The sequence below is a fragment of the Primulina tabacum genome, chromosome 9, assembly GCF_025594145.1.
Source record: "Primulina tabacum isolate GXHZ01 chromosome 9, ASM2559414v2, whole genome shotgun sequence".
Taxonomy (NCBI): domain Eukaryota; kingdom Viridiplantae; phylum Streptophyta; class Magnoliopsida; order Lamiales; family Gesneriaceae; genus Primulina; species Primulina tabacum.
The window spans coordinates 38906098-38921806 of record NC_134558.1 but is presented as its reverse complement, the minus strand read 5'-3'; the positions used below and the strand labels follow the sequence as shown (position 1 = coordinate 38921806).

Genomic DNA, 15709 nt, shown 5'->3' with positions numbered 1-15709 from the left:
GATATATATTCATTGCAGTGCTCCCAAAGTCACTGTCAAGCCAGACAATAAACCATGCCTACGTAAATACAAGTACCAAAGACGTCCACAACTGGTTTCATGGCCACCAAAAGAACTTTCCCTGTCCCCGATGGATAAGGCTTACAGCTTCTAAGGGAAGGGTGGTGCCTTTGGCTACAGTTGTTTGAAAGCTTATCCTTCTGCTCAAGCCTAATTTTGTCTTGTGGCTTTCGGAAGCTAGCAAAAAAGGATCGCCTTCTATTTGTCTCAGGCTAGCAATGTTGTTTCTGTACTACAGAACTAAAGTTGCTGGATCATATTTTCTTTTCCTGCCAGTTTAGTAGGCGTCTATGGGACTCTGTTCGTGCATGGCTTCGGATGAGCTACCATATGACAACCATTAAAAGTGCTCTCAAGTGGTTTAAGAAGACCTACAGGGATACATCTCACATTGTCAAGGCTCGCTTGCCTCTTAGCTTTTCCGGTGACGGTCTTAGGCCTTTTGGAATGGGTGGAACTTATTACTGCTTCGAATTTAGATTCTCTATTTCATAAAATTAAAGTTCATATATTGAACAATTTATATCCTTATGATACATCTCATTTTTCTGTGTATCAGTGAGATAGTGAATTTGTATATAATTATTTATTAGTAAATTAAAATTTTACCGATAAAAAAAAAAGTTGGGGTCGACAAAGGGAAAGACTAGTACATAAGAAATAGCTTCCACCAAAACTAAAGCTTACAGATGACAGAGCCAACAAATATTACCACATTTTACCAAGTTTTGTAGGTACATGAATACAATTACGCCATATAGGCTAAATCTGACATGCAAGCGTACAGTTTGCGGCGATGTTATACCACTCATCCTTTCAGGTACCAAGATATGGGCCAGAAGTTAAAATCGGAGGGCCGTAAGAGTATCTCCATTCCCCACAAGCCATGCATCTATCTGCTTCAATGCTGTTATCTAGGGTGCAAAATTTGCACGGCCAGACTTTTAACTTCTTGTAATCTCCAAAATCTTTGTTCTTTGGGGTTCCACAAGCTTCACATGTAAGAGCTAGTGTCTGAATCAATAAACTGTATTAGTAGAATCCAAATATCAAACATCCTGAGACCATGGGGTGGATGAAAGGATGGAACATAATTTAAATAAACTCGTGTATGTACAAGCGGCGGGAGGTGTAAAGAATGGCTTGTCTCTGTAGCTACTGACTACGAGCTTGGAGATATTTGTCGATCGAGTATGGAGGCCAAAAACTTTGTGACTAACCACCACCAAAGTCCAAACAAAAGAGAAGCAGGATGCAGTGAACATTACCTGATTTAATAAGGTGCAGGTTGTGCATTGCCACATCACATCATCTTTTCTACCTGGGAAGGATATGGGTTCAACAAATGAAGTTTGAGTAGATCTATCACCCTGTGTAACACGAACTTCCGAGCTTTTCGAGGACCCCTCACTCTCAACTGATTTGGATCCACACCACATATCATCATGTAATCTTCTTTCTGCAGCCATTGCTGCTGCTTGGATTGGACTTAGTACAGCTTTAATGCTGCTATCACCACCGAGGCGTTTAGGCCCACGAGACAATAAACCTTCACGCTGTACTCTGGTTTCTGCAGCAGCCCGAGCTTTATCACGGAGCAAAGATAAAGGAGGCTGAAGAGAATACCCACCCAATCTTTCTTCTCCCCGGAAGATCAAATCCTTGCCCACTGCCAGTAACGCCTTTGGCCATAAGTTCTTCACATTCCTAAAAAACAAGAAAATCTCATCAAATGAATAATAAATATCTAGCAGAACGAAGAAGGGAATATCAGTTCATATCAGATGAATGCCTACGCCAATTGATCAACCACACGAAGAAACATTTAACATACACAATCTAGAGTACAAGAGAGACATCCATCTGCCGAGCTTCTATAACCCAAGATATGAACTTGAAACCAAAAAGACATTAGAAAAGTGATATAGTCAAGAGGCCAAGTCGTAAAAGTTTTACCACACAAAGAAAAAGGAGTGGTGTATCGAAATCACAACCTTTCGAATTTCATCCAAAAGATTGTAGAAATCAGTATTATGAAGGCCATATTCGTTGTGACAGAGCTCAAGAAGCATGGTGTCGACAATCTGCGCATAGGGGAAAAAATCCCACTCATTGTTCGGCCTGCGCAGTCTCAACTTAATCTCCGCACCTCCTCCAATATTCAACCCCAAAAGAGATGGATTCGCTGGCCTGCAAATTATGTCTCTCGATAAGCACATAGATAGGCAAGAGTAACAAAAGAGTGAAATCATAAAGGGAATATACGGAAAGTCACATTCTACCAAAACTCAGAAAGAACCCTGACTTTCCACTTTCTTTTCCGCATGATGGGTTGCACTTGCTTCGCTACCTTTTCAAGAATTTCCCTGGCTTCATCTTCCCGAACTACCTTAAGAGGCTTGATGTCCCAAACTTTGTTAAGATCATTGAGGTCCATGTCGATTGCCCAAATCCCAACCAAACTGGTGAGGGATAGGTTCCAATAAGTTAATTGTAATCAAATAGAGCCATATAATTTGTAGTCATTCAACATCTAACCAAATCATAATTAAAAAATCTGATTTAAAAACTACATAAATATGTCAATCGATTGTCATCGCCAAGATGAACTTAATCCTGGTATCAGTTTATTCTGGAAATTAGTAATAGAGTGGATAAACGGACAAGGGTACGACGAGATCTTCCCTGATCTTAAAACAGCTGCAAGAAATAAATAACCTCAAGAACTCTCTTGTGATTTTAGCCAAAAACACAACAATCAAATTACACGACGCGAAGAACTTCATATACAAGAGGATAACATAGCACGAGATATCAGGAAGTGAGATATTTAGTAATATGAAAGTACCCGGAAATTGGAAACACGAAATCGCAAATAACAATCACTCCAAATGCATAAATTTTCTGTCCAGTTTATGAAATTCAGCACTTGAAAAAGAATGAGATTTTTTGTGGCAAATTCTGTTTAACTTTTGCTGCAAGACACCACCATTTCAAAGATAGGCTGCCGTCTTTAATTAGCCCACCATTTACTTTGTGGATTTTATTTACGAACTAATTATTTATTCATTATCCTTTTACACAAAATTCATATCCATAGAACAAAATAATAAAATTGTAATTAAAATATTTTATTCTACCAAATTTCCAAACTAAAAGATTCATTTTTGTCGATCTAATGATTAATCTCTAAAGTATTTCTAGAGAATATGCGTGAAAATTTTGATTAAAAATAGTTCATTCTAAAGGTATTATCAACGTATCAATTTAGAAGAGAAAATTATTAATAAATTGAAGGCTTTGAAGCCGTTAGACAGATACGTCGAATTGAACTGAATTTCCCACCGAAATTCTACTGCTCGTCTCTCTACTCTACTCCACCCGCAAGCCCCATAAGTCTTCCTCTTCCTCTCTCGCACACCTGCTATTCCATCATCGAGACCAGCGAGTTCTAAACTTAAACAATGGCGGAAATACCATATTTTTTTTTGCCCCCATTTTTCGTTTTCTTGATGTTCAACACTCTCATTTTCCTCCCCAGATTATACTCTCAACAAAGTAATGATCTTCCGTTACTTATTTCCTTCTTTCTTATTCAGGGCTTCAATTATTTTCAGTTTCTTGATCACTTTCATTGATGATTCCTTTTTATTTTTTCATGAGGTCCTGGAATCAACTGTATTGATATAATCGATTTATGCTGTGTTTGCAGGTCCAGCTTATATGGAGTTCGTGTCAAATGCCACAGAGTTTCCTTCAGAGGATTATTATGATTACATCATTGTCGGAGGTGGCACTGCAGGCTGTCCATTGGCTGCTACCCTATCTGAACATTACCGGGTTCTTGTTCTTGAGAGAGGGGGCGTTCCCCATGGGCATCCGAATTTAATGACTCAAAACGGATTTCTCCAAACCCTAATGGAAGTTGATGCCTATGATTCCCCTGCTCAAGCCTTTACATCCGAAGACGGAGTCCCCAATGCCCGAGGTCGGGTTCTTGGGGGTAGTAGTGCGATAAATGCTGGTTTCTATAGCAGAGCGGATCAAAATTTTTACCAAAGATCAGGGATTAATTGGAATCTCAGGGTGGTTAATAAGTCATATGACTGGGTTGAGAAGACTATCGTTTTCAGGCCTGAGCTCAAGAGCTGGCAATCTGCGGTTAGAGATGGGATGTTGGAAGCTGGAATTGACCCTTACAATGATTTCCGTTTGGATCATGTTTTGGGAACCAAAATAGGGGGTTCAACATTTGATAGCTTCGGTACAAGACATAGTTCAGCGGATCTCTTGAACCATGCAAACCCATCAAACATTAAGGTGGTGGTGCACGCCAGTGTGGAGAGGGTTCTGCTGGCATCTTCATCCTCGTATTCTAATGCGAAGCAATCAGCTATTGGGGTAGTTTTTCGTGATCAAATGGGCCGGTACCACCATGCCATGGTGGTAAATGGTGGTGAGGTTTTGCTGTGTGCAGGGGCACTAGGCAGTCCTCAACTCCTGCTGCTGAGTGGAGTCGGGCCAAGGCCTTATCTCGCTTCATGGGGAATTCCAATTGCACACCACTCGCCATATGTTGGTCAGTTTTTGTACGATAATCCCAGAAATGGTATCTCTATTGTGCCACCAAACCCACTTGATCATTCTCTTATTCAAGTTGTGGGTGTTACAAGTCTAGGGGCTTATCTAGAGGCAGCCTCAAATATAATCCCTTTTGCATCCCCTGCCCAACCGGTCTTCATAAGAAATCCTGGCACTTCTGTTTATCTCACTGTTGCCACTCTGATGGAAAAAATCATCGGGCCACTGTCTGCTGGTTCCCTAACATTGTCATCCACAGATGTGAGAGTGAATCCTACCGTCCGCTTCAATTACTTCAATGATCCTGGTGACCTTGAGAGGTGTGTGAATGGCACACGAAAAATTGGGGACATTTTGAGAAGCCGAGCTTTGGATGATTTTAAGTTCCACGAATGGTTTGGAACTAGAGAGTTTAGATACGTTGGGCCTGAATTGCCTGTTGATCAGTCAAACGAAGGAGAGATGAGAGAGTTCTGCAGGCGTACGGTGAGCACCATATGGCACTACCATGGTGGATGCCTAGTGGGAAAGGTGGTTGATAAAAATCTCAAAGTGATAGGAATTGATGGTGTCAGAGTTGTTGATGGTTCAATCTTTAAAGTGTCACCTGGTACAAATCCTCAGGCTACTCTTCTGATGATGGGAAGGTAAATATCCACTCTTCTCTGTGCTTTGAATGAAGCATAACTTTTCTTCATTATTATTTTTATTTTTTTGGGTCTTTCTCGTTGCAGGCATGTTGGTCTGAAGTTACTTAGGGAGCGGATGAGATAAAGAAGAGGCTCTTCAACTAGGTTGTCTTGTTGCTTGTGTATGTAGGATTTTTGCTGACGATGTGTTCATGTTGTATTGTGTTCTATTCTTCGATTCATAGACAGATTATGATGCACACAACAAAGAAATATTGCATCTGAAAGAAGTTTCTTGTTTAATAATGAAATGTATTTAGTGTTTTTCACACTAGTTATGGATCTTCAGCATTTGTATATTCTTCCAGTTAGTGACTAGCGTTTAACTCATTATGCCAAACCCCCGCCATGAATATGGCTTTCTTATATATATATAAAAAATTAAATTCAGTAGGATAGGAAGGAATTCATTAAATTATTATTTCAAGCATTCCACGACTCTTGGAGATCATCCTAGTGGTCTAGTTAGCTAAGTTAATGTATCCCAACACCTAAAACAAATTGGTAAGTGGAGTGGCTGCCAGTATGTGTAAGTTACAGGCCTTCAAGCAACTATCTTTAAACACTATGACCAAAGTAATAATGAATTCCCTCTATTAATGGACTGAGGAATGAGGATTTAGATGAGTTATCGCAAATAAATCTCTATACTGAGAGCTATTAAACTGAAAATTCCATTTCCGGAGAACTTTCAACATCAAATCATGCTGCTGCGGGGGTTGAGGAGAAGTGATCGATAACAACATTCTTCATTATGCCAATTATATCTTTGCAATTCATGCCTTCAAATTTTCCCAGTTTCATCTGGAACAAAGAATTGATTAAATTCTCTAGGCCGTCAGCTGTGTACCTTACATGGTTTCCCATATCAAACTCCGGCAAATTTTTTTTGCAAATAGCACTTATAAGATGGAACAATAGCCTTTTCAATAAGCTGGCATGGCATGTCTTCAATCTTAACCCTTTATCCGAAAGTACCCATTTGGATTGCTTTTTATACATGTCATCAAAGGCATCACAGAGCATACCAATTCTTCTCTTGACCAGATCACGATCAATGGCCCTGCCCCCATCGAACAACACTGGGTCCTCTTCGCCTAAAACCACCAATAGTTTCTCCCAACATTCTTTCAAATACAAAGCAACATAATAATCCATTGATTTTTTTTTTCCCACAACCAAGAATGGCCCATTACTTCTCCAAGCTTGGTCCCACTGGTATTGTTGCACAACTACCGACAACTATTTTTGGCCCAAGTCTCTAAATTGAGCTCTAGTGCCCCCATTATGTTGCTGATTTCACTGAAAAGCAGGCCCTCTTCTAATCTTTTGTTGTTCCATTCTTGGTGCATCTCCAAAATACGCCTAAGAATTAAGCTACTATCATAATCGAGAAGCTGGTTGCAGTATTCCAGTCACGGAGCGAACTGTTCTCGAGACACTACCATCTGGTGGTGGACTGATTGCGTCAAAAATTCCCGGAAAATTTCATATGTCCCTTCAACAACTTTCTTGATAAGATCCCTCATAACTCATATGATTTCAAATCTCAACGCAAGATTTCCCACCGAACAGTTGGTTGAAGCTTAACCGCTTTTTGTCTAATGTGCCAAATATTTTCAGCAGCATCAAGAGCTTGATTGCATCCTTGTAGCATTTAGTAACACTGCTTCCCAAATTGAAAATATCATTGGGTCACATTGTGATGTAATAATTGCAAAGCAGTTAGTCCGTACCTCGGATCCAGCTTTCCTGTACACCTAATTGCAAAGCTTGTATTCCATCTGTAACAAATATCTCACAAAAAACTCCATGTGTTCATCCCACATATCAATGTAGCCCTCCACAATTTGCACAGTGTCAAATTCAGATAATTGTATTGCAACATAATCGGTACTGAGGGCTTGTAAAGTAGCTTGAACAATAGCACTCCGGACCCCAGCCAATATTGATACGCATCTGTGAAGCCTATTTTTAGCTGCCCGTACTTCAGTAAGACTGCTAACATTAACTGCAAAGTGCGATACACTCGGGTAATCCTCATATTCCTGGGCTGGAAATAGAGAATTATAGTCCACTAAGAGATGCATTTATGCACCCTCCAACTTGTCAAGGGCAGAAGCCAAAACCCCACCATTTTGGCATGCACAAACGCCTCTCCCCTGCAGTTCCATGAACATTTTCATGACTTTTAAGATATTATCAAGGTGCCAATCATCATCAGCGCCTTGAATGTTTTTCTATGAATAATTTCATGACTTTTGTGGCATCATCAAAGCAGGCCTATGTTCTTGGATTTTTCTATCCTGCTCTTCAGAATTTCTCGAGCAGAAATTAAGCTATACATTCCGTGAAAATCTTCCATCTTGGATTAAGGTTATTATGGTTTTAGAACAAAAATGTAGACCGGATATAAAATTAGTTTCCTTTTCTTCATCGTTGCATCTTTTCTTTACCCAACGGCAACAAGCGAAGTGAAAATAAGTCTACCAGATTCCAACCAAACTTTATCGCCAGGGTAAGAATCTACACCTGCCCACAGTTAAAAAGAGCCTTTCCTTATATTAATGCAACATAAGTAAATTTGTTTATCAAGTCGAACATAAGTTCTTTCCTGCATTTTACTCATCTCAGACTCATCCACAACATTCAACTCAAATTTTAACATCCATATTTGCTAGCACTGGCAACGAGAAAATCAAACTTCCGATGTTACGCCATCCAGCTTCAAGTATATAATAATTCATTATTCACATTAGGCAGTACCCAAATACAATGGGTACCTATTGATATCACCTGGAGTGAACAAATTTATTGGCTCAATTATGAGTGCCACAACAAAAAATATATGTTATTATCAGGGTGATGAGCTTAAAGGATTGGATTGTGCGCTTCAATATCTACATGCCTAATACCAGGAACTATTTCCTGGATTTCTTTTTCCAGTCGATCTACTTCACTCCCAAGAGCTGTGACAACCTCCTCACCTGCCACAACGTACAATTAACACGGTTGTTAGACTACACTGAGAAGTTGTAATTGCTTATTGTGTCGCATACCATAGTTTGACATGATCTTGAGCAATGCAGAATCATCTCCTTGCTTGGCAGCCTCTCGAAACTGATCAGATCACCGCCACATGAATCAGCATGGGATAAATGTTGAATCATTATTAGTAGAACTACACAGCAAAATGCTAAAAAGAATCAACAGGAATAAAGCAAGATATTAGTGGTATGAGAAGTAGTTATGCAAGTTTATGCTATTGTTTCTCTCGTGTTCCACAGCTGCACAGTTCTGGTATGAAATGAAAATTAACAACACTCGTTATTTCATAATCAAGATCACCACCCTCATGAGAAGAACTTTAAAGAAATACACAGATCAGTCCACGAGAAATATTTTAGAAGGCAGATCTCTGAAGTGCAGAAAGTTTAGGACTGAGAGATCACCTGTTTAGCCCACTCTTCACGCCCAGTTCTTTTTAGATAGTTTTGCACCAGCACTACTCCATTGAAGTCTGTGACACAATTAAACTATATCATTCGGAAACTGTGGAAAACTGAGATGGGACTATCAACAGCCAAAAGTAAGCTGCACCATGTGTACCAAGATGATTTTTTAAAATAAAAAACAATTTATTACCTATTTCGGCCTTGAATCTGAAAAATCCAGGTCCGATCACCTCGCTTTTGCAATCATAAACAGAATCGACAACCTACGGCAAAAACACCATACGTTCAGTCTGCATATCATTTGTTACAAGCAAGAAAATTAGGAGTTCGTATTTCCAAGTACCGGGTCATTTTGGAGAAAGTGAAGAACTCGCTCCATATCATGGTTATCAATCGCTCTACCATCAAAGCATGACGATTCCTCTGAATCAGAAATATTGCGACCTGCATTGTATACGTCATAAATTAAGGCTCAATATCACAAATTCACAACAGCTGTTCCCCATTCTTCAATCTTGCAAAGACGAATAAGGAAGAAAAATTTTAATTGGCCTTCAAATTGTTACACGTAAGTTGCAAAATTCTCATTCCCACTATTTTCCATAGTCATTGAGCAAGTTCTTCTCCGACACACGAATCCCAATAGGTAGTTAACATGGCACTGAGATTTACTCTATTAAAATCTTAATGATTGATGATTGATTATTTTCTAAAAAACTATTCTGCAATCTAAAAACCATCCTATAAGCTTTAATGATTGATTATTTTCTAACCATTTATACGTTAATCCAAATAAAAAATTAAAAACAATTAATGACCAATTGTATACAACTATATGCTAGTGCTTCTTTTAATTCCTTGACATTCTTAAGAACAGTAATCTTCAAAATGCAGATCAGGAGTTGGTGCCACAAAGTTAATAAATACATACCATGCCCAAAAGGTTGCCCACTATAATTGAACCTATGGGATCATAAATTGCATTTCCAGTGGCATTGACAGCCACCAGTGATGCAGCAGCAATGACCAGTCCAGTAACGGCGGCACCATCCTGCATAATTGAAATCGATGTAAAGATCACCAACATAACTTGAGAATATTGTTTTCTTGCTTATGGTCTCCAACAAAATGACAGTTATAGCAGTCAAGCCTTCAGCGAAATTTCTAAATACAAGCAAATACCATCTCTTATAGAAACATCTGATTTTCTCCTACAATGCTGTACAACAAAAATATAATTCACAATAGCTGGAAGAAAACAATTCTTCTGCCTTTAGTATGTTCCACTGTCACATTATAAATATCTATGCCCTCAAATATCAACAAATATGACATGAAATGTAGCATCAGATGAATGCATAGCAATACCAACTTCAACTGAGATGTTTCCAATCATTATGAATCTTTACTCTATGCTACTTCACTCTTAATAAACTCGAGAATGTGAACTACCAAAATTAGCAAGCTATAACCTCTGTCATGACAGCAACAGACGTTGGATCATGACCTCGCCAGATGTAATCTCTCACTTTCATTCCTTCTGGCAGCAGCACCTTTTCTAACAGCATGGATGGCCACAACAAGAGAAGCACCTGAAACAAAAGCAATATTCAATCTAATAACTATAAGTATAAACGAGTAATGAAAAACTTATTTGTAATAAGTCCAGCAGGCCAAACATGTAAAATGAGAATCCCACCTTCTATGATGAATGACCCACCAATCACTAAAGCAGCATACTCTATATGTTCAGGAGGCTGAAAAGAAAATGCTAATTTTACATCAGATATCCTTGGAAAAATAATGTCATTTAGTAAAATGATTTTTTTTTAACAATTGCCGTGATACATTACCAGAGAAGTCCACAAGTTTTGAATGCCATGAATAATTGTAGCTCCAGAGCCAAGACAGAATATACCGACAGCAGATATCAAAGACCAAACAAATCTTTCTTTGGAATAGCCATATCTGAGATAATTTAAGGCATAAGATTCAACATCTTTAGACCAACATATTTTCCTCCCAATTATACAATATCTGGATTTACTAATGTTGGTGCTTCATCACAATGAAAAGAGTTACTATGTTACACGGTGTATATATATATATATAAAGCCCTTTGTCCTTCATAGAGCTGGATAGCAAAAATATGGAATTTGTCACCATCACAATAAGCTTAGGTGTGAGAATATATATATATATATATATAAAGCCCTTTGTCCTTCATAGAGCTGGATAGCAAAAATATGGAATTTGTCACCATCACAATAAGCTTAGGTGTGAGACGGAGATCTTAGCAGATTCAAATGAAATTGAAGCAATCTATTTTTTTCCTTCAATCTTTTCACGATGCTAATTCTATATGATCCTAAGGAATACTTACGGATGCAAAGCATCGGGGGCACGTCGTGAACTACTCAAACCATAAGCGAGAAGAGCCTGTAAAATAAGCATGAATTATATCCTTTGTTTCTGCAATAATGCAAACACTAAATAAATGATATAAAATAAAATAAAAATTACAAAAAAGAAAACAGTGACCTGATTTGCAAAATCTGCAGCAGAATGCACGACTTCAGCCAACATAACATGACTTGAAGTGGATAACCAGACACCAAATTTGAGAGAAAACACAAGAAAGTTGCACCATAATGCTGTTGTCACTGCTCGCTGGCTAAAAAAACAAATCGGGTGGGCATGGAAACCAGACCAAAAGATTTGCAATATAAAAAATTCAATCCAGAAAACTTTTTACAGGAGAACATTTGCAAACAAGTGAGCAAGTGGGTTTCCGAAAGGAAATTGAAAAATTCAATCATCGACAATCAGGAAAAAAAGGTGGGTATTGATGATTTCAAAAATTTAACCTGTCATATCTCAAAAAATGCAAATACTCCTGGGAAAAACAAAATAATGAATTATCCATAAGTTTTAAACGAGATGCATTTACAACTAAATGATAGGTTAAAAAGTATGAAAGAAGAAATAGTAAATAATGGCATTTTAGACCTATTTATTAATGGGAAACAGCATGTCGAGAAATAAACGAGAATACTGGAAAAGTCACTTCATTCAACAAAAAATCATCACGTATTACAGTAAAATAAGACATCATACTAGGAATGCCTTTTCCTTCAACAATTTCCATTCACTTAAACATTGGAAAAGGAACGTGAAGCAACTATTCCACAACAACTTAGCATGTAAAATGACTAACAGGATAAATATTGTCTAAAGTCATTATTTTTTCAAGTTTCAGAAACGAAGCAAGAACTTAATAAACCGCACAAAAAATGAGAGGGACACCCGCCAGAAATTACCTGTGACCATCCACCTCGATTGGCTCGATTTTTTTAGCTCTAGTGAGAAAGCCTGTAACAAAACCGGAAAATTACAGTACCAGCTTTAAACTCGTATGATAATTACCATTACAATAGCAATGATAAAGACTAATCAAGATTTAAGTCCATTAGAAAAAAGGGGGAACTCGCTTACTTCGTGTGACATGACGCTGGTGGTAACTACAACAAGGTAAAATCAAGTCAGCTGAATGCAGGATAGACGATAAATTCGACCTAAAAAATATCCCAAATGGCGCAAATCTCTGCCTTTGTGCAGGAAAAGTGGTAACAAAATTGTTTTGAAGATGGACTGATTTGTTCTCCGGCAAAACCGGATTCTCCTCGGTGGTAATAATTTGGGAGACGGAGCAGCTCAACAAGCTGTGCTGGTGACGAAATTGGCCAAGACGAAGGCGAGACAGAATACGAGAGCGTCGCATTTATCGATAAATCACAATACGCTCAACAAGCAAATTATGATCCAATGATCTGGGCAACCTTCTCCTCAATTAACCCTTTCGAAAAATTGTTTAGGGTTCCGCCATTTGCAAATTTTCTAGGAATTGGAATACCTCTTCTTCCTCAAAAGAATATTAAAAGTAAAATTACATATATATTAAATTACATATAATCAATAACTTTTTGTATCAGTCTTTTATATTTTTATTATTCCAAAAACTATATTTGCTCAAAATATAGTATTTGTCCAAATTCGTCCTCGTTCATTTCATAATCATTTATTAGATCATACTATAAATTTGAAAGAAAATAATTTTTGGTTTTAAATTTGAAATTTAGATTGAATAAAATATAATATAATTAAATTTTTACATTAAAAATAAAATTCTAAAATGATTCTATATTATATCTATACCATATTATTAAGTGTGAGGACATGATAATAACTACCTAGAGATGACACAAATTTTTTCTTTCAATTTTACTCTATATGATACTAATATTACACTTTTGTTTTGTTTTTTCCAATTTCAACACACAATCTTTCAATTTTACCCTTATATGATATTAATATTACACTTTGTTTTTGTTTTTTTTTTTTTCAATTTCAACGTACACTTTTATTTTTATTTTTTTTATTTCAACAATTCAAATATCAATTTAGTCCCTCCATAATTTGCCAAATTTCACTTTAGTCCATCGATAATGATAAAAAAAATTGTACACACACGCATCGCGTGTGCAGAGTAACTAGTATATATATAAGTATATTAACATATATTAAATATGAATATTTAACCTTGAATAATTAGATACATAAAATCGTTCTAACTTATTAAATAATATACATTGAATATGATTAAGAAAATAAATTATTTTTATCTACAGTTAAATTAATATTATATAATTTTATAATAAAAGTTATGTTTAAATTAAAATTTAAAAATATATTTTCTTAAGAGAATAAAAAAAAGGAGAGGTCTTGGCCCATTATTCAGATTTTAGCCTGGTTGGTTATCGAGGTCCATCTAAGGCCCATCATCAGTTTCCAGCTCAACCCTAAATCAATATGTTAACTTTTACTACCCCCAACAAATTTACTACTCTGCCACAGTTGTCTCCTCTATATATGCGACCGCGGATTCAAAATTTTGTATGTTGATTCGTTTAATTTGGTCCAACAACGTATGGCAAGATTTGTCTCTCAATCTCTGTTTAGATCTGCCTCTCCGATCCAAAAAAAACGTGCGACCGCCGCGCAGAAGTTCGTACGGAATCGAGCAGATTGTTGACAAGCTCGCCAACACCCTAACTGATGAGGAGTATTTGTCCATCACAACCCTTTATGGCTGGCCTTCCTCTTCTTTCTACATTAACAATGGTAAATCTGATAGCTTTCGATTTCCCATATCAAGTTTTGTTTTGAATTTTCTGCGCTATCTTGTACTCGTTGCATTTTGCTACAGGGTATGATATTTTTTCCGTTCACGTTTAAATCAAAGATTCCTCCTTTGTATGTGAACAAACACCCATTAGTTTTTTTTTGTCGTTACCTGGCCTGTCCAGGAAAAAAATGTTGTTAGAATATTTTTAGTTTTAGAAAAATGAAATTTGACTTTTCTCTTCGATTGAGGGAAGAGGACGGACTGAGGCTAAACATACTTGTAAGGATTGAAATGACAGATTTGGAAGTAGCTTTGACGAATGGGTTTATGATTTGTTTTCCATTAGGAATTGTAAACTATTGTGTCTGCAATATTCACGAATGATGATAAAACCATTTACAGTTATCCCCGTCTGATCAGTTATGATGAATATTTGTAATCTGACGTGAAATGCTGCAGCAACTCGTACTTCTCTGGGAAAGAGCTATTTTTCGCGACCAAACGAGCAATTTTACTTCTCGAATTGTATTTGTTTGTTTTGATTGTGTAATTAGTCCTGAAATGGCCAATGATGACACTTGGAAGCACAACTGAAGAAACACATCAATTGTTGAACTGTTAGTGTTTTGAACTAGGACGGTCTGAGGCTGTGAATCATATCCACTGATATGGATGATTTAAGTTGATGATTGTGATTATGTTCTTTTATGGCAACATTATTTTTCTTTTTTCTTGGAAATTTTGACGGTCTGTGGGGATGATGAGAACAATTCACAGTTATCCCTGTCTGATGCATTACTGTTGAAAGTTGTTATCTGACCAAACCATTTGAAATTTTGTTCGTTTTCAGAAGATTTTTTTTCCCTTCTGTATTTGAGTTTATTTTATTTTGGGCGTGTGGCAACACTATATTCTACTATGAAATATGAATACATTTATCATATGTTTAACTGCAGATGCACCTTCTCATTCGTCTGAGGATGAGACAACAGCAACAGACTCATCCACAGTGGAAGAGGAAGAGGGAAAGCAGATCATGTCAAAAGTATCAACGCAAGCAAATCTAATTAAAAAAAAATTGTTTCGAATGGATAATAGTGAGCGATGCCCACATATTAAGAAGCAAATAACAATAATGGATGAACGGTCGCTTACAATTGTTGCAGACAAGAGGTGTTGTCATGATGGGAAGCGTGATGATAATCCAAGGAAAATGCGGACCATGATGGAGCGAAGATGTTTTCCGTTAGCTGAGAGTGGTGGACGAAGAGGAACGAATATCTGTGATAATCAGGTCCTACACTGACTGGTAGATTGCCACCATCTTCTTCTTCAGGTGTCGAAGGAGTTGAAGTTATTGGAGAAGCCATTTTTCTCCACCCCACGCATTTTTTCAGGTTTTCTAGTCATATATAATATAACTAAACGGTCTGTGCACGTGTTTGTTTGCCTACCAGTCAGCTTCATATATTTGACAAGAATGAATATATCTGAATTTCTTTGAGGTTAAACTTGATCAAAATCATCTGTCCAGAAAAAACCCGTTGGATAAACTCTACCAAGGAGCATGCATGAGTTGACTGGTGGACAAAATTAACAAAATTTAGTCGAACAAAGAAATCTGTTGGAAAAGTCGATGTAACTGCGGTTCCGACACAAATTGTTGCTTAAGAACCACCACTAAACAAATGCTTGTATGATAGAGATGCGATACTATCACAACTCTTGATGGGTTCGAG

The 15709-nt window shown here is 37.3% G+C and overlaps 2 protein-coding genes, 3 non-coding genes and 2 pseudogenes across 5 annotated transcripts; 4 read left to right on the top strand and 3 right to left on the bottom strand.

Moving 5' to 3' along the window:
• Positions 1-704: 704 nt before the first annotated feature.
• On the bottom strand, positions 705-2861 carry LOC142556015 (uncharacterized; annotated as a pseudogene).
• Positions 2862-3410: 549 nt separating this feature from the next.
• On the top strand, positions 3411-5632 carry LOC142556728 ((R)-mandelonitrile lyase-like). The gene is made up of 3 exons (XM_075668210.1): positions 3411-3618; positions 3773-5288; positions 5376-5632. Exons 1-3 carry the CDS (start codon positions 3525-3527, stop codon positions 5413-5415), a joined length of 1650 nt encoding a protein of 549 aa, XP_075524325.1. The 5' UTR covers positions 3411-3524; the 3' UTR covers positions 5416-5632.
• Positions 5633-6032: 400 nt separating this feature from the next.
• On the bottom strand, positions 6033-6488 carry LOC142504496 (exocyst complex component EXO70A1-like). Its single transcript, XM_075617349.1, has one exon. The coding sequence runs from the start codon at positions 6486-6488 to the stop codon at positions 6033-6035; it is 456 nt and encodes a 151-aa protein (XP_075473464.1).
• A 1530-nt stretch (positions 6489-8018) lies between these two features.
• LOC142556011 (metal tolerance protein C4-like) lies at positions 8019-12688 on the bottom strand (annotated as a pseudogene).
• Positions 12689-14342: 1654 nt separating this feature from the next.
• LOC142504700 (small nucleolar RNA R38) lies at positions 14343-14421 on the top strand. Its single transcript, XR_012804322.1, has one exon. It is a non-coding gene; the product is annotated as a small nucleolar RNA R38 (small nucleolar RNA).
• A 113-nt stretch (positions 14422-14534) lies between these two features.
• LOC142504707 (small nucleolar RNA snoR20a) lies at positions 14535-14618 on the top strand. Its single transcript, XR_012804329.1, has one exon. It is a non-coding gene; the product is annotated as a small nucleolar RNA snoR20a (small nucleolar RNA).
• A 101-nt stretch (positions 14619-14719) lies between these two features.
• Positions 14720-14795, top strand: LOC142504703 (small nucleolar RNA R38). Its single transcript, XR_012804325.1, has one exon. It is a non-coding gene; the product is annotated as a small nucleolar RNA R38 (small nucleolar RNA).
• Positions 14796-15709: the final 914 nt, after the last annotated feature.